Genomic DNA, 22,007 nt, shown 5'->3' on the forward strand with positions numbered 1-22,007 from the left:
TGTTGATAAAACAAGACAAAAAGAAAAATGTAATTATCGTTTATCATTTCAATGTGTGGTGGAAAACGAGGAGAGAAATAGATGGCTCTAAGTGAGCGAGAATATGACGGAGCAGACTTGCATGAACAATCAAACTGCTGAAAGTAAAGCTGATGGAGAAAGTCGTGCTCGAGGCCTCTCTGTCAAATGAAGACGTTTTCTTTTCCACTAGTCTGATGCAACAGCGCCGTCTAGTGGAGACACTGTCAGCAAATGGAGATTGAAGCCGTGCACTTTATAACAACACTTTATTCATGTTGACTTCTGACTCCTGTGGTGGAAAAACGATTCAATAGTACCGAGTGAGTCCTGTAATACTGAATACTGAAACAAGAAACATTGAGAGAAGAAGTTTGTCTTTAAAGTATTTATTCTCTGCGCAGACAAGGCCTCACCGTCATACTGACTGCAATACAGTCTGCAGAGGATGAGCCAAGAGTTCAGTTTGTCTCCTGCTCTTAATAAACATCTCAGCACACAGCAGTTGGGAACATCAGGTATTGACATTACAACAATTGATCAGCAGTTTCAAGCTCCCCATTGACCCCTCCAGTCATCCCCTTCCTCTTCTGAGCCTTGTCACACAGAGACATGTGTCTTTATTACCTTTGATTATCTCTGGGAATCTTCACACCTAAACATTCTCTGGTTAAACTGCAACCCCCATTTGGTTACTTCCCCTTATCAAAGCAAAGGCAGAGATAACCCATATGGTCCTGTTACCACTCAGTACACAATCATATGTCACATATAGTTTTGTTAGTGAGTAAGACACATAAACTAAATCACAGTAGAAATGTACTAGCATACTAAAACGTTCTATCACACTCCTCAGGTTTGCTGGTCCGTGTACGTTTTGAGATTTATTCCTATTTACCTGTGCCTTTGTTCATTATCTAGGTTATTGATACAGATGTATTTAATGCTGATTAATTCATCTGATATTTGATGTTTATGGTTAATTTGCAACCTAGTTATATACATCATGTGTTTACTTGTTATTTCTATGTCATGGAAGTGTGAGCATGTGTAGTTCATGAAGCAATAAATAATGACAATGGAACAATAAAGAGACGTTTGGTTCATTCTTATTAAACATTGTACATAATTGAACTACCTCACTCATTTATTTGTCACACTTAAATCCTGATTTGAATGGTTAAACAGAAGAGGTCAAAGGGCCAAGATGAGAACATTTTTTCCTAATCTCACAAGACAAGAGCAACAACCAGATGAATTAGTTCTCTTTTCTTCTTTGCTACCATGGTACCTGCCTCGTGACCCCTCAGATTGATCTCTGGAGCTGTAGGTGGATGCAGACCTTCAAATGTGTTACTATTTTGAAAATAGTCAACCTTAAGTTATCACTGATTGTGTTCATTTTAGTTCCACCTCGAAGACAGATTTTAGGTCAGCTTCTCGAATGCACACATAATTAGAACAAATTTATTTCAAAGAGAAAACCATTGTTAAAGATTGAAGTCTTATTATAGGGAAGGGGATCCCTATAGTTACTTGGCCAGAGGGGGATGCCCAAAAAAGCTGTCCACAGACCTTTTGCTGGACGCATCAGTTGCTGCAGACTGGTATGAACAAGAGGTGGGCTCATTGACACGAGTGTCACACTTTGGCAGCAACAGGACCAGGAAGCTGCAGAGAGGGAATTTGCTCTGCAGTGCCGAGAGATGTGAGTGTTCTGCTGGACAATGCTGTCAATAATCTGCCACAACTTTTTAAAGATGGACTCAAGTGCCTGATTGATGCTACAAGAAGACATTGCCAGCACTGATGTTTATCTCTTTCATCTACTTGTAAATAGATCAAATATAGAATGTGAAATGAACACATTGCATTGTGATAACATTCCTGAAATTGACTTGTACTGAGGATGGATTCAGTCCTCTCTCTGACCATGGAAACTTCACTGACGACAATCATTTTTGGACAGAAGAGTGCTGTGTTTTGGAACAGCTCTTGCAAGCTAAAGCCGTGATGCCATTCTTTGCTAATCTAGACGTGTGCGGATGTCATTGGATCATATAGAAATAAATGTGAGCTACTGCTCTTAGCTAAGAAAGGTCATGGCCTGCTGATGTAAATTTGTTAGTGACCGAGACGTGACCTGCATGGGGGAACCCAATGGTTGCTCAGTTTTACAGGAACAGCAAACTACCCTAATTAATATATTGTTAATTATATAATCAGAATCAGCGCTAAGTGTGTACACATACAATAAATATGAATTATCTAAATGTACATGTACAGAGATAGACATACAGCTAAAAACAGGTAACAGCGCTAAACAACAATCATTTGCTATAAAACAATGTGAGACATCTCAGAAATGTGAGAGTAGCTGTGCTCTCCATGTTTTAGTCTTTTACAATAACTCATATAGTCAACTCCTACAACAGTGTTCCCACACAAGCACAGTGAGAAATCATTCTTTAGACCAAATTGCTTACATTATGACGACAGGATTTTGTCAGAGGTGCTAAGACGCTGACAGCAGAGTTACAACAGAACAGGTTAGAGGTTGATGATGATGGTGCAGTGATGATATAGTAGTGAAGGTGGTGCTATGACTGGGTGCTAACTGAAGCAAGGTCCGCTGAAGGCTGTTTAATAAGTATAAACCAAATGTCTCTTTATTTTTCAATTCTCATTATTTATTGCCTCGTGATCAACACATGCTCACGCTTCCATGTAGGAATGTTTGGTTCTGAAATTACATAAAAATAACAAGTAAATACATGATGTATATAACTAGGTTGCAAATTAACCATGAACATCACATATCAGATGAAATAAACAGCATTAAATACACCTGTATCAATAACATTGACAAATAACAAAGACACAAATAAATATAACTAAATCTATGGTTTAAATACACTGATACTGCCATCTACTGGTAGAAATGGTAAACACTTTTACTCTGCGTCTCCTTTTACAGGCTATGCTCTGCCTTCACTCAAGGAACAGAATACCGTGGAAAAATAAATATCAGGGCTAACGGCAACAACTCTGCACACACAAATTGTCTTTGATTAAACTATATTACGAACTGTAATACTGGTTAATCGAAAAGTTGATTATTGCTGTATACATGGATAAATTAATATTAAACCACCTGTAGTCAACTACTGTTGCTAACATACTCCCATCGGACCAGATGTATTTATTTATATTCATTAGTTTATTGTTCTTCCAATATTACCCTGGTATGTGCTTGCATAATGGACTGTAAATAAGAAATGCTTGCATACGTTCATTCTATTACCCTGACTTTTATTTTGAAATATTCTTACTTCCGGGTCACCCGTCTTCAAAAGAAAAAACAAAAGAGCAATTGTTTTTTAGATTTAGACAACAAAAACGAGGAAACTGCTGTGCTTTTCCGTTTTTGGTTTAAAACGGAAAACGAACAAAACGTGGTATTTCTGTATTTTCGTTTTTTCGATTAAACAAACTTTTAAAACGTACACGGACTGACCTTAAATAAATAAAATGTCTATCCTCAAGCACTGTTCATAATAACAAAAACCTAAGGTGTCAGTGAGATGTTTCGTGTCTGTTTTTGATGTTGTTCTCAAGTCATCTCTGCAAATAGAAAGAATGTGGACTGATTGGATGATGTGTGCCGATCAACAAAATCCTAACATACTTTGCCACAACGCTGCATGATGCACATTCCGGCTTCTTAGTTTTGAGCGTTTTTTTAAGGGTGGATGCAAGTACATTTTATTAACTTGAGAACAAAATGTGGCATATATCACAGGTCCCTACTTGTATTGCTCAGATATACACGTAATTAAAGACAATTCATGCCTACTGGCCTGCAGAATACTAGTGGGGCCTTTGTTTTCAAAATCAACCAAAAAAAGTTTATACATGGACACGAGTGAGCATCGAGATTGACATCCGCCATGTCTTTTTCTTTTCTTCTTCTATTTTTTTTTGTTGTAGAACCAGAACCAGAACCTCCCACCAAAACCAGGAAGTAGCCGACTCTTTCTCTGCTGCTCCTGTTATCAACGTCTCTAAAACGCCAAACAGGTGTCTTCATAATATCCGACGATGTCTTCAACCGCCTGCCAAGAACCCGTTGAACACTCCGGACTGCTCCGGTTTTACTCCGCCGTGTTTTACGCCGGCAGTTCGTTTGTCATCACGGTGGTGAATAAAACGGTGCTCACGAGCTTCAGGTAACGTTACGCGACGCGTTAGTCGCGCTGTCATCAAGTCAGTTATCAGAGGCGGAAGACGTGCACCGTACGCTGCGTTATCAGGGTAGCATTAGCACGGTGTGTGGGGGTATTAAAGTAAAAGTCATGCATTTAAATGTTTTGCTAACTATTGGCATCACAACATATTATTCTTAAAGTAAATGTAAATGTTGGCCCGCTCATTGTGCAGAATAATGTTATTACTGGATTATATTCATGCATTAGGCTAATGCGTACATCACTTTAATGGTGAAGGTGGAGCAAATTGAACTACTGTCAATACATTATTTTAATCTGTATTTTGAATATGAATATGCAAAGTAACTAGTAAGGCTTCAGATAAATGTAGTGGCGTAAAGAGAAAATGGAAGTATTTAAGTTGAGTACCTCACAAGTGTACTTAAGCACAGTATTTGCAAAGTAAACGCCCTCACACACAGAGGAAGCTTATAATAATAATAAATCATTATTGAATCACACTAAGCCTTTAACTGTGTATGTGTTGGTTTTGCAGGTTTCCCTCCTACATGTGTTTGGGAATTGGACAGGTAAGTTGTCCAGTTGTGGATGTTTCTGTGTGTGTGTGTGTGTGTGTGTGTGTGTGTGTGTGTGTCAGTCATGCACGCACACACATGTTTCACAGTCACTTTGGTGCTTTCAGATGATCGCCACTCTTGTTGTCCTTTATGCTGCCAAAATGAGCAAAACAGTCCAGTTTCAAGATTTCGACAGAAGTATTCCCTTAAAAGTAAGGATTTCTTATTTCTTAGGAAAAAAATCTAAATATATTCATCTTTATTTACTTGCTAAAATATTGTTCCCCTTGTGTTTCCTTGCCAGATTTTCCCCCTTCCTTTGCTGTATGTTGGGAACCATATAACAGGACTGGCCAGCACCAAAAAACTCAGGTTGATCCAGTTTGATTGTTGTCTAAACAAAGCAGGTTTAGTCCTTAAGGCTGTCTGTGCTCATTCATGTGGTTTATTTTTTTACAGTTTACCCATGTTTACAGTATTACGGAAATTCACCATATTGATGACGATGGTCTTGGAAGTATATATACTAAGGTGAGGCATATCTCTGATTTATATATTGCTGTTAGAGCCTTGAAACAAATAACCTCATCAGAATTGTGACACAACTGGTCTGAAAGTACTGCGCGCAAGTCTTACAAGTCTAACGTCAGTTTATCAGCCCAATTAAACAAGGTGGGAGCTTTGGGAGTTTTGATCTGAATGTGTCGGTGTTCCCTTTTTTTTCCAGAAAAACATTCCCAAAGAGCCTTGTGTACAGTGTTGTGGCTATAGTCCTTGGTGCCATGGTTGCTGCGAGGTATGGATATTTTTTTGTTTTTGTCTTGGATTTGTTTATGTATCACGTAAGAACTGAACACCTTTGCTGTCCCTCGCCCCTTCCTCTCCTCTAGTTCAGACCTGGCCTTTGATGTGGAGGCTTACTCTTTCATCCTGCTCAACGATGCCTTCACTGCTGCCATCGGCGTGTACACCAAGAAGAAACTTGGCACTGAGGTAACATTCCCTGCACAGTCTGTGCAAACAGACAAAATCTGTACTGCATTCTACTTGTAGATTCACCACAGTCTGTGTAGGTGCGGTTAACTGCTTTATCTGGTATTGAATTGTGATAAAGTGTAAAGCTGTAGAAGATCATAGTTGATCATGCATAGTTGTCTTACCAAAGAAATAAAGGAAGTTAAACTTGTTTTTTTCCAGGAAACAATGGGTTTGGACCGTTTATATGTCCTTCGATTTGTAACTCCTGCATCGTAAGGTGTGAGCGACGGTGACGGTTTTGGTTTGGTCAGCCACCCTTTCAGTAAACAGGATTTTGACCACACGGGATTACATCATCTCCACAGCAGCATAAACACACAAAACACCAGCAACCTTTTTGAGCATTGTGATTTTAGATGCTGACAGCCGTCGGCTTATAGAAGTAAATTGTGAAGAATTGTTAATATTTCAACATTCAACATGCAGTAGAAGTAACTGTCTTTAGGTTTGCCGTTTGTTTACACACATGGTTGTTTTTTTGTTTGTTCAGGGCCTTGGGAAGTATGGTGTCTTATTTTACAATGCACTAATCATTGTCATCCCCACTCTCTTGGCAAGTGCGGTTACTGGAGATTTACACAAGGTACAGACGGTAACTGTGATCCAGTGGGTTATTTCTGGGTGGTTGTGCCACAAACTGTCTGCTTTTTCCTACTTGACACAAGTTTCGTGTTTTTGATTCACAGGCAATCACATTTGAGGACTGGGTTGAAGCAACTTTTATTTTTTGTTTCCTCACGTCATGCTTCATGGGGTATGTCACAACTTTGTTGCAACTGAGATACATTTTTTTTAAAGAATTCCATATCTCTTACATTACCACCTCACCCTAGTCAGTTTTACAAGAGTCAGCTTTGTGTTGTTTTTCAGGTTCGTGCTGATGTATTCCATAGTCCTGTGCAGCTATTATAACTCGGCACTCACTACAACAGTAGTGGGGGCAATAAAGGTAAGAACACGCCGACGACGATACTATTTAGAGACTGGAAAGCACAGGCTCTGCATATCTCCGTCAAGATTGCCTAACCCTCCAAATTCATTACTTTACTAATAGACAATGCTTAAAGTTCTAACCTGTATGTGGATCTGGATTTTACATCACACTGCACACTGTAAATCAATTAACAGATACAGAACCTAAGACAACCTCCTTGTTGGGGGTAACTTGTGTGTTTTCTCTGTGTCCAATTTCTGCTAACAAGATCATCACCAACCTGCATAATCCTTTTTTTATTTTATTTTTTTTAAGAACATGGCAGTAGCTTATATCGGCATCTTTGTGGGCGGAGACTACCTGTTCTCTTGGACCAACTTCCTCGGCCTCAGCATTTGGTAAGAGTTTATATTTTCCATTCCAGTTTTATTTTTATTCTGTTCTTTTTTATGACATGTTTTGTTAAATGTCGTTACAAACTGTACTTGGCTGCAACTGGAAATTTACATTTCTTGCTATGTTTGATTTCCTAGTCTTTTAAGAGCAGCTTTGTGAAATGTATTTCCATACTCCAAGCCCGTGCAAAGCATCTATGAACGACAGTAAAGTTTATGGTCACATTGTTTTCCAGGGCCTCACGATTCATTTCTTTCATCGTTTGCGTTGCAGCATGTCGGGTGGACTAATGTACTCGTATCTCATCTTTAACCACAAATCATCCAGGAGTAACGCAGAAGGAGCACAAGAGCTGAAGATTCAACAGGGAAGTGCACCGCAAACTAAATAAAGACACTATTTCAGCTCTTACCACTGGGTGGCATTGCTCTGCTCCATATTGGAGCACAATTATTGTTTTTACACTTTTCATTCTTATGGTAAAGGGACTGTACTTATACGCCGCTTTTCTAGTCTTCCCACCACTCAAAGTGCTTTAACACTACATGTCATCATTCATATGATGGCAAGCGCTACCATGCAAGGTGCCACCTGCTCATCAGGACCATCGAACACTCAGAACCTTAAAGGGAGCAATTTGGGTTTAGTGTCTTGCCCAAGGACACATCGACACGGACTTGCGGAGCCGGGGATCGAACTGCCGATCCTCTGATCAGGACGACCCCATCAATGAACTGATTGTTTTTAAAGGCTTTGATGCAATACTGCTTTAATTTCACTTCTAAATCATGACTGAATAAATTGACAAAGACGTTGAATTTCTGGGTCAGGTTCAGTGAATGTTTATTGAAAACCAACAATTGTATAACAGTGTGGACAGCCTGTCAGAGAAATCTTACCTTTTTCTTTAAAAAATGTGTAATTAAATGTCTACCAAGCAAGCAGGATCACTCTACACATGTCAAACATGAAAACTGTTGGGGGGGGGTGTTAGCGGAGAGGAAAACTGAAAACTAAAATTCAACTTCAAAGCTCTCCCGTAAATCGTGCACACTCGACATTCTAACAAACACAATGTGTGTGTATATATATATATATTAAATGCCATAATCTTCTCAAACCACAAAATAGACTACGGGTTAGAAATGCTTCAAAATATACTATACTTGGGTAAAAATAAATCATTTGGTGTTTTCATTATCAACATTTCGCTGGCCTTCCAGTTTCACCACAACTCCACACTTTGTAAATCAAACATCACAGCTAGAGTGACAGGGCAGTTATGAGAGGCTTCATACAGTGTTGAAGGATGTAGTGTTGTTTAAAAAAATGTAAAAAACAAATGAAGGAAAATCACCCAGCACTACAAAACACCTGTGCTGTTTCCTTGGACACGTACAACAAATCTATTCTTCAGTGCATTGCAAGCTTAATCCAAGACTTAATAAGGGGTGTAAGTGCTGAATATCAATAAACGGGTAGTCTACGTTCATGTGATATATTCTATGGTTTTAAAACTTTGCTGATTTTTTATTTTTTTTTCCCGCTGGTGCCAGAAAAAAAGATTCCAGGGCTGTCAAAGAGCAACAAAATGTGAGCCAGGAAGAAAAGAAGAAAGTACGGTGAAATAAATATCATAATTTACGCTTCTGAAATGAGATGACAGCTGCATCACACACTACTGTGATGCTGTGCCCGTATCGTAACTGGTCTCGCACCTTTTAATATAAAAGGTGATTGACATCCATTGTGAAAATAAATCTCCCGTCTGGTTGGAAAACAATTTAAAGGTCTGCATGTTTTTAACCCACGATTCTTGTATCTATGTGGGAAACGGCTGTTCAAATGGAAATATGGCAAGTCTTTTAAAAGGGGACTCTGGACCTTTTTAATATTGTAGATCTGTAAGTATCGTATATCACGATAAAGTGGTGGAGCTTCCAGAAAGCTTCCAGACGAGAGCTCTGGATTAGGCTTGCAATGATCACCTCTCATTCGCACATTAAAAAAAACGACCATGTCAGCTTGCTGGACTCTTGTCTCCTCTTAGTCTGCCTACGCGCGCGTCTTTTTTTCCGCGCCGCACAGGTGAGGCCTTAAACTTATCTGTCCATTTTGTCCACCATCGCCATCGTGGCAGTGAAATTGTGCTTTACAACGCTTGGAGATGAAACCTGGGAGCATGAGAGGCCATCTTGACAGTTGGAATGCGACTTAACACTTCCTATGTTTGACCACACCCTGTATCGTTCTCTCCGGCCGAGCTTAATCCATATATACATCAGTCACACACACTCCGTTACACTCTCAATACACTCAAAAAGAACTCGTTACCCTTCAAAGTGCAAACACAACAAATTAAAACATAATTGGTACTCTTTTTGTGCCTTCAGAAGACAGGAGAAAAAGAGACATTCTTCATATAGTCAAATCTACAATTATAGCAGCCTAAAAGAAGGATAAAATGGAAGCTGAATAAGGTGCTTTAGCTTGTGCCTTCCTGGTGCTGGGAGGGGGGGTTGTGCATAACACGGATCTCAGGCCAATTCGGCTCGCTCTCAAAAGTCTGATTTCACAACTTGATGGAATAAACTAAACTAGCTATAGTTCTGCGTTGATGAACACTTTCTAGCTACAGCACATACTGCAGGAAGGCGAGGTTGGGGATGGAGATATGAGGGACGGGGAATGGGGGGGGGGGGGCTCCCGGACCAGGAAGTGGGGGTGGGTGGGCTGGGTGTTCAGGGAGACAGGTTGTTGGCCAGCTCAATGAGTGCCAGAGCACCGTGGAGACGCTCCCGTTGCTCCTGGAGGCGGCGCTTCGCGGCTCCTCCCTGGCCGCCCTTCTCCTCCTCGGCCTTCTCCTCGTCGTCGCCGTTCTCCTCGTCGGACTGGAGGAACTCCATGGGATCCTGCTGCTCCTGGTCCTCGGATCGCGCCTTGCCCTGTGGCTTCCCCTTGGTGGTTAGGGGGGCACGCTGCTCACGAGTTTGCCAGTACCTGCGAGGACCGAGAAGAGTGGGTAAGCATAAAATGCCATCGACTGCACGTTATGAGTTCTACTATTCCTGCTTTATAGAACAGATCGTCTCCGCTCAGGTCACCGGTCCTGTTGGGTTCACTTACTTTGCCAGCCACTCTGCCACAGCCTTGTTATCCACAGACTGAGCCTTCCCCTGGCCCTCCTTTGGTTCCTCTCTCTTCAGGCGGGAGAACGGATGCTTGGGACAGTGACGGTTGGCGTGTGTGAACCGATTGCCACATCCTGAGAGAGAGAGAGCAGCAGGTATGAATAAATGCAGTAAGGCAATGTTATTCTGTGACTTTAGAACAGCCAAGATACAGCTGTTATAAAAACGGTATCATATTTTCTATTTATAAAAATATGATACGGTGATGTTCAGCTCGTACATTTGTTTTACAGTTTATCGGGTACTTTCCAAATTAAACTCGGCCAGTTAAACGCTCCAGTCGATCACACTAACTGAGCCACGTTTCATGCCGCTGGAAAACACCTAAAAGTATCTAAAAGTGAAAGGTCACGAAACGTTGACTCTGCTGTTTGGTAGAATAACATTACTTCACTAACACTACTTTCAGCTCAATACCTTTCTCCGAGCAGACGAAGGGTTTCTCCCCAGTGTGCAGTCGCTGGTGCGTCTTCAGCTGACCACTCTGGACAAACGCCTTCCCACAATTCGGGTAGTCACACAGGTAGGGCCTCTCTCCTGCAGAGGGATAGGGATATTGTTCAGTATTGTCATAGTTTTAAAGTTCATCATTACACAGTACCCCTAATATGACACACACACATACAGTGCACCATTTTTTTCAAATAGGCACTGGGAGGTCAATTGTTGTCCTCTTTCACAGACCAAGCATAGCTGTGCCCCTTCATGTTCCAGCATGTTCGTGTCACATCTGGTTAGACGGGTGTTCTCGTGACCATCCCTGGGACAGAATATAGAATCACAGTGCGTCCACCTGGTCTCAAGGTAATGCCTCACCTGTGTGTGTCCTCTTGTGAGCCTGAAGCGACTTCTCTCTGGGAAACACCCGGTTGCAGATGTTGCAGCGAATGTGGCTGGACGAAGTCTCCCCCTCGTTTATGAGCTCCCGGACAGTGTCGGCCCGCGGACGCCCTCTGCGGATGCCATCCTGACAGAAAGAATGCACCCAATTCTTACATGGTCCTTTTTAGAACAGCAACCATGAGCAGATGCTGAGCATAGAGGATACACATATTTTTGTACTTCTATGATTTACTAAATTTACAAGAGCGTACTGTAATCTGACACATCGTGGTCATAATGCTTACTACACATGTACATCTGTATTTGTTATACTAAATAAATATTCAGTAACGTTATACATTAGTTTAACCAGCGTTTTGTATTTCATACAGTGCACACATCTTGTCATCATTCATAATTTCCTTAGCTGAGCTCACGTGTTCCTCTCTGTAGCAGGACGCACGTTTTGTCCATTATCATTCATTCACATCCGGTTACACTTTTGGCGCGCGACTAGACGTCATGTATGAGCAGCTGCTCCAGAACCAGGAAGTAACTGGGGTTTAAAATCCACCGTGTCACACCCTATTGCGCGGGCGATTTTTTAAATGACTCTCCACTCCGGCCGTATAATGTCCCCGTTTTAAGTAGACATTAACAGTTATTTACACCTGAACTGTATTCATCTTCTATAACGACTGTTCGGAATGGTTTGTGTTTGTTAAACATGTCATTAGCACCCTGCACGCGCTCTTTTCTTGCTGTTATTATAAGTAGTCATATTTGTTAGGCCTGTAACTTAAAGTTGCAGTGTCGTTAACAACCTCAAACTACACAAGAACAACAGCCCAAGTCGGTCTGTGTCACACTAACACGTTTTACAGTCTGAACATACCCTGATCTGGTCAGGTGTAGGGTCCGTGTCCGCTTCCCTGGCCGTCTGGGTCCCGGTCGGTGACGAAGCCCCGCTAAACGAGCCCGGGCTCAGAGTCACATTGTGGGCGTTCTCCCCCCATTTCCACGGGTAGACCATGAAGTCGCTGAAACCGGGACTCGTCGGCGTCAGGGCCTCCGCTTTCCTCGGTTTGATCGGCGTGGTCTTAATAACGGACACCAAAACTCTTTTTGGAGAGTCGCTGCAGAAAACAACGTGCGGCTGCTTGTTTTCGGCCATCGTACGGATGTCAAAACTCCAGCAAAGGCAAGCAAAAACTGTAAAAGTATTAAATCTAGTTGATTATTGAAAAAAACTGAATGAGTAAAAGTCATAAATAGATATCCTTTTCAGTCTGGAGTGAATACGTCCTTCATTTCCGAAAAGGCTCGGATCGTTGTTCACTACAAAGTATCCGCGAGAGAGACAGTTTGATATGAAGATGATGGTAAGTTCCCTTCTTGTCGTCTGAACTGACCTGTGTGCGCTCACAGGAGCGTTGTCCCGCGTTGCAAAATCGCGCCTGAGCAGTTGACTGACCAATCGGTGGCAGGGATTTGATCCCACGTGTCACAAGTAACCAATGGCAGCAGCCACACGGATCCACCTCGCAGACTCGCGGGCCAATATGCAGGACAGAGAGCGGTGTAAGTACGATGATTGGTCGAGACGTTCTAATCCAATGAGGTTCAAACACTTGACCCGCGCTCTCGCACGCTGACATCAAGATTGGCCAATGAAGACGAGCAGAGCGCGCGGTGGCCCGCGCCGGAGCCAATGAGAGCGAAGGGCGGTTAATTTTACATTGGAGAGGAGCAGATGGCTCTTTCCCGCGCTGAGGAGTCTGTTTATGTTATTACGTTTTTTTTCAATTTAAAGGGAAAGGAAACGGTGGCCTAGAGGCGCCAAAGTTACGTAATAATTTTAGGGCGGACATACTTGAACAAAGGGTGTACTGTGTGTGAGGAAGAGAAATAGAAACCAACAGTTATTTTAAAATGTGTTAGTGTTTTAATTGTAGGAGAACATTTGAATTTAACCCTAACTTTTCTCTCTTCCATGATGTATCAAAATGTTTTTCACAAGTCTATCTGCCCACAAAATGTGCTTATCAAAAGTAAATTCAAGACTTGAATTAATGATGCAAAAAATTATTCACCTTTTAGTTCACTGGCATTGTTGGAGATATTACATCCAAATGAGTTTCATTTTAATGTAGAGTTAACAAGTCAGAAAACGTGCCCATATACAGGCTTTAGCTGAAATGAAGTCATAGTGTCCTATGAGCTGCAAAAGAAGCCTTTCTGTTTGGTTTCATGTGCCTGTCCCATTGCTGTGAGCCTGTTTGTGTCCCTTACTTGTTATCTTAAAAAGGCAATCCAAATATATCCTACTGCACTGTACAATGTGTCTTTAAACGTAAAAATCTGGGCAGAAGTTTGGTTTACAACATTCAAAAAACGTAAAATTAAACTAACATTATCAAACAGTTTTGACGTGAAACTAAATTTGTCAATGTATTGAGGTGCAGATATATGCTATCTACTGTCTGGTGTGAACTTTCTTGTAACACCCTGGTAATACTCATAGACTATAGTAAGTGTGGTTGCGCCAGTTTGCCCTCAGTCCAGAGAACAAAGTAGTAGAGCTCCACCAAGGACTTGTTATTAATACATCCATGGTGTGCTTTTTGATAGTTTGTTAAATGGATCCAATCTGGCAGAAACTACAAAAAAACGACTCACACCCTTTACTCGTCCTTTCCGCTGCCAGAAGGCTGCGTCGCCGGGCGTAGAGCCTGTGGCAGCTTCGGGAGACAGAGACAGTTAGCAGTTAGCTTGAATTCAGTCATAGCGAACCCCAAAACCGTGGGTTTGGGGCTGTAACCACCGGTGCTGGGGTTCGCAATGGCTGAATCTGAGTTGGGTGTCAGTCTCTCGGTGCTGCAGACCGCAGACGAAGGTGTGGGTCGTTTTCTTGTTTCTGCAACTTTGGATTTAGTCCAATAAACAAACTATCAAAGTGAACACGCCCGAACAGCCCCCAGTTAGTGGCACAAACACCTTAAACTACAGGCCACATGTGAAGATTATGAGAGTTATTTTGACTGTCTCACAGTTTCAGCAATTTGGTTGAATTTGGCATCCTTTTGACCTGGTGTTAGAAGTTGTTTGTCTTCTTATTAACTCATTTCTGTAGATTTATATTGTATGGTCTCTGTAGTAAGGGTGAAATGCTGCCCCCTATTTCTTTGGAGCAGGTGGCTCGTCATTGCACCTTTAAAACACAAGCACTTAGATTCTATTAAACCTCGCAAGTGTAATTGAAACTGCCTAAGGCCATACTCTACACTCTGTCTAGTTTTATATTATGAATTTGAATAGAGTAGGCCAACCCCCTTGTGTATGGTTGAGACTGTAGTTGTCCCCGGTTGACATCACAGATTTGTACTTTCTATTATGACCACTAGAGGAAGTTTCATTATGTCAAATATGACTCATCCTATGACAGTTACTCAGCTTCTCGTGTTTGAGGTGTTGATCTAATTTTATTGCCACACTACATGAATGAGTATGCATACATTCATAGGGTTATTTTATAAATATCAGTTGAATGGTCATCTATCTAATGATACATGAAGGGGAATTAGGTTCTGCATGCCTGAGCAAAGAACAGTATTTAAAGTTCATGAATAGTTTGGGAATTTTCACAGATCTACACAGTTTAGTGCACGTTGTACTTTACTGTACTCGACTTTAATGGAACTCCCTTCTGAACGAGCCCTGACATGGAAAAGTACCAAACACAGCTGAGTTCAATACTCAATCAAACCACTACGTCAATTAAATCAGACCCACCTTACAATGTTGGTTATTTCGTGTGGAAGGTTTAGTAATGTAATGTCATACTGGAAAAACAAAAGAGTAAATAGTCCGTTTTAGGTTTTTATTCGGTTGCATTTAATGGAAAAAACGTAATTTGACCTGAGCGAGTTACCTGGTACACACAGGTTCACCTGAAGTGTGGTCAGGTTTAACTTCCAGGTATCAGATACCACTCTACCACCGCGAGCTACTCGAGACCGGAACAGCTGCTGTCACAGACAGGTAGCATAAAAATGCAGGTCAGGGAAAAGACTAACTCAGGAAATGTTAAACAATAGCTCAGTGAATTGATGCACAGTCGGCAAAATAAGCTATGAGACTGAATTTATCGGAACACCGATAACGACACGTTTATCTTTGAGATAGCCAAGTTCTACAAAACCGGGCTAACGCAAGATACCAGGCATGGCTAACGTTAAGCTAGCGTTAGCTTCATCAATCAGCGTAGTTAGCATAGTCATAAAAGTAGCTAGCGCACAAAACTACTAGCTAATATACCTAGCGTGAAATTATATCAATTTAGCTTAAACTATCAAATGTAAACTCAAAGTTATGGTTAATTAATTAGAGTTATCAACTTCTTTGTCATAGTAAAATACTAGCTAACGCTAGATGGGGTTAGCTAGTAGATTAAGGTTTTAATTGTCAAACCGTTAGCGTTATATTTGAATATTCAGAGGTAGCTAACGTCACCGTTTACCTCCGCTGAGACATGTGCGTGATGTTCTCATATTTTACGAACGTCGTGTTTCGGGAGTAAGTTACTCTCTTATTTTTAGAGAAAGGTTAAGCAACGAGATCTTCTCAAGCTAGAAAGTGGCTGGTGTTATTAATGTAGCTAACGTTAGATACGTTTATAACTTCAAATTGTTTCTTTATCAATCAAAAGTTATTTGTATTTATCGTTGATGAATAAAATCCCCTGAGACTTCAGTTCCTGTGCCAATTCGGGCGGCAGGACCTGGCTAAACAGAACAATCCACCATTGTTGAACGAGGATTTGAGCCATGTAAATACAATGAATATTGATTAGTGAACAGCCAATTGATGAGCGCGTGGTGTCGCGTGTCTCCACACGTGTAAACATTTCAAATTGTCGACAAAACTGCAGTGGGTGTTTGTTTGGATGTTCACCGAGACAGAAAGCTACCATCCCCAGCTCTGTTCCGGTGTAGCTGGGCACGAAAACGGTCGTTTCTCGAGTCTTGTCTTTGCTGTGTTAACTGTTATTTGTGAGATATGCATTTGAAGGAGGTTTTCGGCCTTTGATCTGTGTCCTTTCTCCTCATCAAACACAGGCTAACATGCTCCCGGAGGCTTACGGGTGCGTTGTGGCAAACAGGTATGGGGATCTCCTGGATGACGAGGCCGACCCTTTCGACTTGATCAGCAAAGTGGAACAGGAGAAGAAGGAGAAGAAGAAGAAAAAGAAGCAAGAAGGCAAAGAGAAGAAAGCTGGTCAGAAGGAATCTCAGAAGGACAGACGCCTTCCCTTTGCGTCGGAAGTTCAAGACCGGGCTCCAGGTCAGCTAACCTGCTTGGTGACACGATTGTTAACGCACAACATCCAAACCATTCTGCTAGTATTTCTGGATTGGATAGCCCAGGCTTTGTCAGCTGCTCCTGATGCAAAGTCAGCTAGGCTACTGAGCTCATGTGTATGCTGTCACGGTTTCCACCCGTTATCTGACTTTATCCAAATTTTATAGCACATTAAAATATGCATTATTTTATTCCTGACATGAGAACCAGCCATCTAATGATCCAGTAAAAAGTATGTTTTAATAAAGTTTAGTGAAGTGCAGTTTTTTTTTTTTGCATCATTGGTTTAACGTTTACATTCTTTCCTTTGTGTTTGATGAAGGTTACTTGCATTGTGAAGCTGTTTTCAGTTTGTGTATCGTCTCCGTCCCTATCAAATAAATTGGGATCGGGAAATGTTTTTATAATCGGGGATAACAACTACCTGATACCTGGAAGATTTAAATCAATGTTTTTAATGCTATTATGAACTATAATTTGTTGCGATTTATAGATTATTGGTTGAAACGAGGGTACTGATGCTTGATTTTTATTTTTTTTTCTGACCACGTATTTGATTATTTCATATAGTCATGTCATTAGCAAAGATGTGCAGTGAGACAACACAACTGAATATCTCAATACCTCACTCTGTTTCCTTAGTCCGTCAGCAGCATCAGGCACTTCCTGGACCAGTGGCTGCGAGGGGAGATGTTAGAGAGGAGGCTCATGGGGTTATAAAGAGAGCTACCTTTGGGGAGCGTTGGGCCAACAAAGAGGACTATCCACAGGAGTTTTCCATCTCCAGGTATGTGTTCTCATACTGAGGCTACAACTCTCCATATTGGTTTCTCTGATCTGATAAAAATGTGTCCATATTATGTCCCCAGTAAAATGTTATGTTTTACTCTAATCAACTACAAATGTAGAGTTTCATACAGTTAGACACAATTTGAATATGCATTTTCCCAAACTAAGTAATTATTTAAAATCAAGGCTGCAACTTTTGTAAGAGGAAGTGACACATTCTTCCACTTAAACAAAATGAGAAGTTCATGAGTACTAAAATGCACCATTTCTATATTCAAAGCAGTAAGGGGTTTTGCTGCTACAGTCTTGCCTGGTCTGGTTTGACCAGTAACTTGTGATCGGTACTGTTGGCTGACATTTTAGAATTCACCATTGTCCTGTAATTGTCACTGATTAAGTAATACCACATACTTTTTCTCTAATTTTTTTCAAAATGAGAGGAAAAACCCAGTGACAAAGTCCAGAATAATACTTTGAAAAGTAGAAGCTGTCGCAGGAATGAAGTGAGTTTTATTTTGATTGGTCCCCAGGCCTTCCTATAATGCAAACTCTGACTTCAGAGGCAGAGGGGGGAGAGAATACTCAAGGAACTCTGACAACTTCGACCTGAGGGGCGAGAGAGAATATGATCGACAAAGTGGAACGTAAGCCTTTTTGTTCATGTAGCGGTCCACTTAAAAAGTCTTTATTTCTCTCATAATAGTTTATTCACAATTTTTGTGCAAACATGCATTGCAGAGGTATCTCTCCTGAGGAAAAGAGGGGAGGCCGAGGACCCTGGAACTGGGGCAGTGTTGAAGATCATGCAAAGTAAGTACAGTTTCACCAACCACATGTAAAATGACAACGTTCAGTCCTAGGCACAGTATAGATGTTTTTTTGTGTCCCTTAGAAGTGAGTCAATGGAGGTGATCTCCGCTGCTACCGTCAAATCTGAGAAGCCCCAAACACGTGCGGAGGAAGAGAATCAGAATCGGTGAGGGAAGCATACATAAGCATCTCTTTAAAATGACATCAATGCCACGTCACCTGGTTCAGTCGGAGTTTAATCAGTCAACAGGGACTGTTGGATCAGCCCCGTTATTCGATTAGGCGACTAATCGAGTGTTTTGTCTTTAGGAGACGTATGGCTGCCATATTTTTGTGGTTACATTGTTGGTTATAAGTTTGCAACAATGTCAATATTTTTATTTTGCCCTTTTTTGCAAGGATGGATTAAATGCATTGAGGTTGTGTCACACTAGATGAAAATAAAGTGGACTGACGGTCGTGGTCTATCCCCAGTTATGATAGGGCAATGGAAGAAGAGGATGGGGAAGTGCTGGTCCAGGTTGCCATGGAGATGACCCTAGACGAGTGGAAGGCCGTGCAGGAGACGAGTCGTCCCAAGGCCGACTTTAACATCCGAAAATCTGGGAACAAGATTCCCTCCAAAGCCAAGGTCATCCACCAATCAAAGCACACAGAGGTGAGGATGTGAAGCCCTTTATTGCATCTGTTCAGAAGAAAACACCGCCCTGATGAAAGTGGAGCCATGTTTAGAGCCTACTTGTAGAATACTTGAGCAGTATCGTAAAGCCTCATCTTGCAGTGACTGTAACATACAGACCTTCAGTGTAAACCAGGCAAAGGATGGCGGTCCTGAGGTTTTCTACTGTGATGGGCCTTTAACGATCTAAAGACCGTACTGATAACATAGCAAAACACAATGGCATCTAAATGGTGTGTTCACCTGAAATAAGTGTTACACACGGGCCACACTGCCTGCGTCGTGGAAACTCTTGCTTTTTATTCCGTTGCCCGTGTTAACAGGTTAGAGCAGCCACATGGTTTGTATGTCTCGTGTTCACACTTCTCAACTGGCGGGCTGGCTGGCTGGAGGCAACCCATCTGACCTGTCATTAAACAGGGATCCTGTCTCGTTCTTTTTTGCTGCATCATCAAATCATCATGGTGTGGTGATAGTCAAATGTAACTAGTCATTGAAAGAACGCATTGTTTTTGTTAATATAAATTCTTGAGTATGTTTAGATATACAAATTACTCCAAGTCTTAGCATTTTGCAGTACCTCCCCACCACGCTAGATGGTGCTGTGTCCAGTGTTTGAGAAGCGCTTCCCTGTCTGAGGTCCACCCACTTCACTAAATCTTGTGGAACTGAACTGGGGAAGTTATCTTTTGACAGTATGTTGACATCACACCAGCAACATTACTACAGTTCCACTGTTTATCTGTAGAATATGTCAGACATCCAGGAAGGTGATATTCATTTAACTCAGAAAGCTCTCGAGGGTCTTTCTGTGGACAATCTCTTCATTTGTTAACAGGACGGTATTCATTTATGGAGCCGTGTAAGTCATAATGAAACATTCTGGCCATTATGAAAGGCAACCTTTATGTTGGAAGAACAGCCAGTCTGTGTGGACTCTACATGCGTGACCGATGCAGTTCAGCCATCGCCTGCAGTGTGAACTGGCCGTTGGACTATATTTAGTATCTACCTCCAATCTTTAGAATGTGAAGGAGGGGACCGTGGAAGATGGACACTTCCTCCGCAGCTCTGTGAATGACATCACCTCCCTTCTGGAGATCAACTTCGGGAGCCTTGGACGTCCCAGTCGTGGGGGTCGGGGAAGGGGAGCAAGAGGTGGCCCGACTAACCGCCAAGAGAGAGCCAGACCCATACTGGAGAGGGTATGTTCTCGACTACTGGCTCACCGATGGTCTTTTTATTAATGATGTATTATAATAACCGACCAGACACTGAATTATTTAGTGGGGGTCTTGGTAACTCCACCATACCAGTTATTATAGATGGATGTTCACTTTGACATCTGTATTTCAGTGTTGTCTTTTTTACTGAAGGGATTGCGTTTGTTTGGGACATTCAATTTGCTCATAAGACAACCAACTACAATCAAGCAGAATATTAGAAGCAGGTTGATTTTTGTATGACATGTTTTTAATATCTGTTCTCCCATCAGGAGGAGGATCTGGCTCCAAACCCAGATGACCCAGAAGACTTCCCAGCACTATCAGCAGGAAGATAACTGAATTCACTTCTCGTTGACCTCCTGTGGGGAAATAGGTTGCACTTGACTTTTGGGTTTTATGTACTTATTTTGTTCTGTTGCACTAAAGACACTGTTCTACATTTGACTCCTGGAGAATAAATGCTTTTGCAACTATATCGTTGAGCTTTTTATTGTGAGACTATTTGAACAGAATCAGAAGTTGGATATATGGACCTGTTGTCTTTTCAACTAGTAGGCAATGATGTAACTCTACTCAGACTTGACTTAGTATAAAAACGACTGGTATAGTTTAAAGAACTTCTTCACGTGGTCAGTAAAAAAAAAAAGTCAACTTGAAATTTGAATGCATTTATTGCATGGTACACGGACCAAGGGCCAGAGAAATACTTGGGAGTACATTTAAAAAGTCTGATTCTATGTGCTTAAAGCAAATGTCTTCAGTGGATTATGAACATGAGTTAAACAAAGCCCCATTAGGACCGTTGATGTATTTCATAGCATGATTCAAACATAGTACAAAATATTAAAAAAATACAAACTGAGTATATCAAATGTTGACATATTTACAGTCTTGTAATACAGTAGCTGAAGAGCTTCACAAGTGATGGCATGCCAGATAATGAGCAACATGAGCACAGTTCTGTATTCTGGGATGGACTTGATGTTTTCACTACATCCATGGAGGGCCATGTTCTCCTGCTTACCTCATCCACAATCTGTTTTAACTGAATATAAACTGTTTCATGAACCAGAATATCTGCAGCACAGTGCTCATTTTGGAAGATATGTAGGATTCACATGTTTGCTACTGCATGCTTCAATAAGTAGGAACAACCAGGCAACGATTAAAACTATCGGTATGTTTCATGATTTGTTAAAAAGTATAAAAACCAAAAGTGCCTTACGGGTAAAATAAACTTGTAATCACAATCTGTAAATGATTTATGTGTTACATCAAGTTGGTTAAAGTTTGTTCCAAACTTAAATGTGAACGAGTAGTACGGTTATATAGAAGATGGGTTCCATGTAAAGTTCCTCGGGATTTCCAGATCCGCAGACTCACCGAAGGAGAGGAGGTCTAGCTTTGGGTATGGAGTGACTATCAAGGAAGAAAAGAAAGTCAGCGTCTATTTATTTACATTTCATTCAATGTTTCTGCTCATGAACCAGACACTTTAAAAGAGTAAATGTAACAGAAAATGAAGAGGAGATAGATACCATAGCCTAGAAAATCGATTCGATTGCAAAGAGCTACGAGCTTTACGTCCTCTGGAGACGGTGCGTCTGTTGCGTTTAAGAAAAAGAAAAGGGGGGGAAAGAGAAATGAGAGACACGACGGATTAGAAACCAGTGCCATGATCTACAGAGACAGGAAACACAGTGAGCAGCAGAGTCCAGAGAAGCTATAGCCAGTCGGAGTGGGAAACCTGCTCTTAGAGAACATGAGAGGAAAGAAGCACCAGGGACACTGAGGCAGGGGGAGATGAATCTGGAAACCTTAGAGCGGTACATAAGCAGGGTCAGACTAAACGATATAGATATATATATAGAGATATAGATATATATATATATATATAGATATAGATATTTTTAAACGCAACAGACGCACCGTCTCCAGAGGACGTAAAGCTCGTAGC

At 41.3% G+C, this 22,007-nt stretch overlaps 4 protein-coding genes across 11 annotated transcripts in view; 2 read left to right on the forward strand and 2 right to left on the reverse strand.

Annotated features, from left to right (window-relative positions):
* Nucleotides 1-3,387: 3,387 nt before the first annotated feature.
* On the forward strand, nucleotides 3,388-9,609 carry slc35d2 (solute carrier family 35 member D2). 2 transcript variants are annotated; one of them, XM_031856723.1, is made up of 12 exons: nucleotides 3,391-4,247; nucleotides 4,783-4,816; nucleotides 4,930-5,016; nucleotides 5,109-5,176; nucleotides 5,264-5,335; nucleotides 5,532-5,600; nucleotides 5,695-5,797; nucleotides 6,333-6,425; nucleotides 6,529-6,596; nucleotides 6,713-6,791; nucleotides 7,092-7,174; nucleotides 7,446-9,609. In XM_031856723.1, the coding sequence occupies exons 1-12, from the start codon at nucleotides 4,120-4,122 to the stop codon at nucleotides 7,561-7,563; spliced, it is 1,002 nt and encodes a 333-aa protein (XP_031712583.1). In that variant the 5' UTR covers nucleotides 3,391-4,119; the 3' UTR covers nucleotides 7,564-9,609. The 2 variants fall into 2 exon arrangements, 1 of the variants encoding a protein (XP_031712583.1); XR_004213079.1 differs by lacking the exon at nucleotides 7,446-9,609 and adding an exon at nucleotides 6,002-6,011 and having other exon boundaries at nucleotides 3,388-4,247; nucleotides 6,333-6,596; nucleotides 7,092-7,108.
* A 236-nt stretch (nucleotides 9,610-9,845) lies between these two features.
* On the reverse strand, nucleotides 9,846-12,587 carry znf367 (zinc finger protein 367). Its single transcript, XM_031856724.1, has 5 exons — nucleotides 12,081-12,587; nucleotides 11,180-11,330; nucleotides 10,781-10,900; nucleotides 10,299-10,437; nucleotides 9,846-10,172 (listed from the first exon to the last, which is right to left on the reverse strand). Exons 1-5 carry the CDS (start codon nucleotides 12,357-12,359, stop codon nucleotides 9,914-9,916), a joined length of 948 nt encoding a protein of 315 aa, XP_031712584.1. The 5' UTR covers nucleotides 12,360-12,587; the 3' UTR covers nucleotides 9,846-9,913.
* Nucleotides 12,588-15,007: 2,420 nt separating this feature from the next.
* LOC116388562 (intracellular hyaluronan-binding protein 4-like) lies at nucleotides 15,008-20,495 on the forward strand. 4 transcript variants are annotated; one of them, XM_031856554.1, is made up of 9 exons: nucleotides 15,008-15,243; nucleotides 16,303-16,528; nucleotides 17,189-17,333; nucleotides 17,866-17,979; nucleotides 18,074-18,145; nucleotides 18,228-18,311; nucleotides 18,620-18,803; nucleotides 19,850-20,029; nucleotides 20,320-20,495. In XM_031856554.1, exons 1-9 carry the CDS (start codon nucleotides 15,238-15,240, stop codon nucleotides 20,383-20,385), a joined length of 1,077 nt encoding a protein of 358 aa, XP_031712414.1. In that variant the 5' UTR covers nucleotides 15,008-15,237; the 3' UTR covers nucleotides 20,386-20,495. The 4 variants fall into 4 exon arrangements, with proteins under 4 accessions (XP_031712414.1, XP_031712415.1, XP_031712416.1 ...); XM_031856555.1 differs by having other exon boundaries at nucleotides 18,231-18,311; XM_031856556.1 differs by having other exon boundaries at nucleotides 15,008-15,226.
* A 207-nt stretch (nucleotides 20,496-20,702) lies between these two features.
* The window catches only part of cdc14b (cell division cycle 14B), a 15,999-nt gene continuing 14,694 nt past the window's right edge, over nucleotides 20,703-22,007 (reverse strand). For 3 of the 4 annotated variants that reach the window (XM_031856553.1, XM_031856549.1, XM_031856552.1), the window contains 2 exons: nucleotides 21,589-21,654; nucleotides 20,703-21,469 (listed from right to left, as the gene is read on the reverse strand). In XM_031856553.1, the coding sequence (XP_031712413.1) occupies nucleotides 21,430-21,469; nucleotides 21,589-21,654 (106 nt within the window). In that variant the 3' untranslated portion in view covers nucleotides 20,703-21,429. The remainder of the gene's footprint in view (nucleotides 21,470-21,588; nucleotides 21,655-22,007) is intronic. The other variant, XM_031856551.1, reaches the window with a different exon arrangement.

Source organism: Anarrhichthys ocellatus, unplaced genomic scaffold (assembly GCF_004355925.1).
Source record: "Anarrhichthys ocellatus isolate YVR2014 unplaced genomic scaffold, GSC_Weel_1.0 scaffold17, whole genome shotgun sequence".
NCBI classification, from domain to species: Eukaryota; Metazoa; Chordata; class Actinopteri; order Perciformes; family Anarhichadidae; genus Anarrhichthys; species Anarrhichthys ocellatus.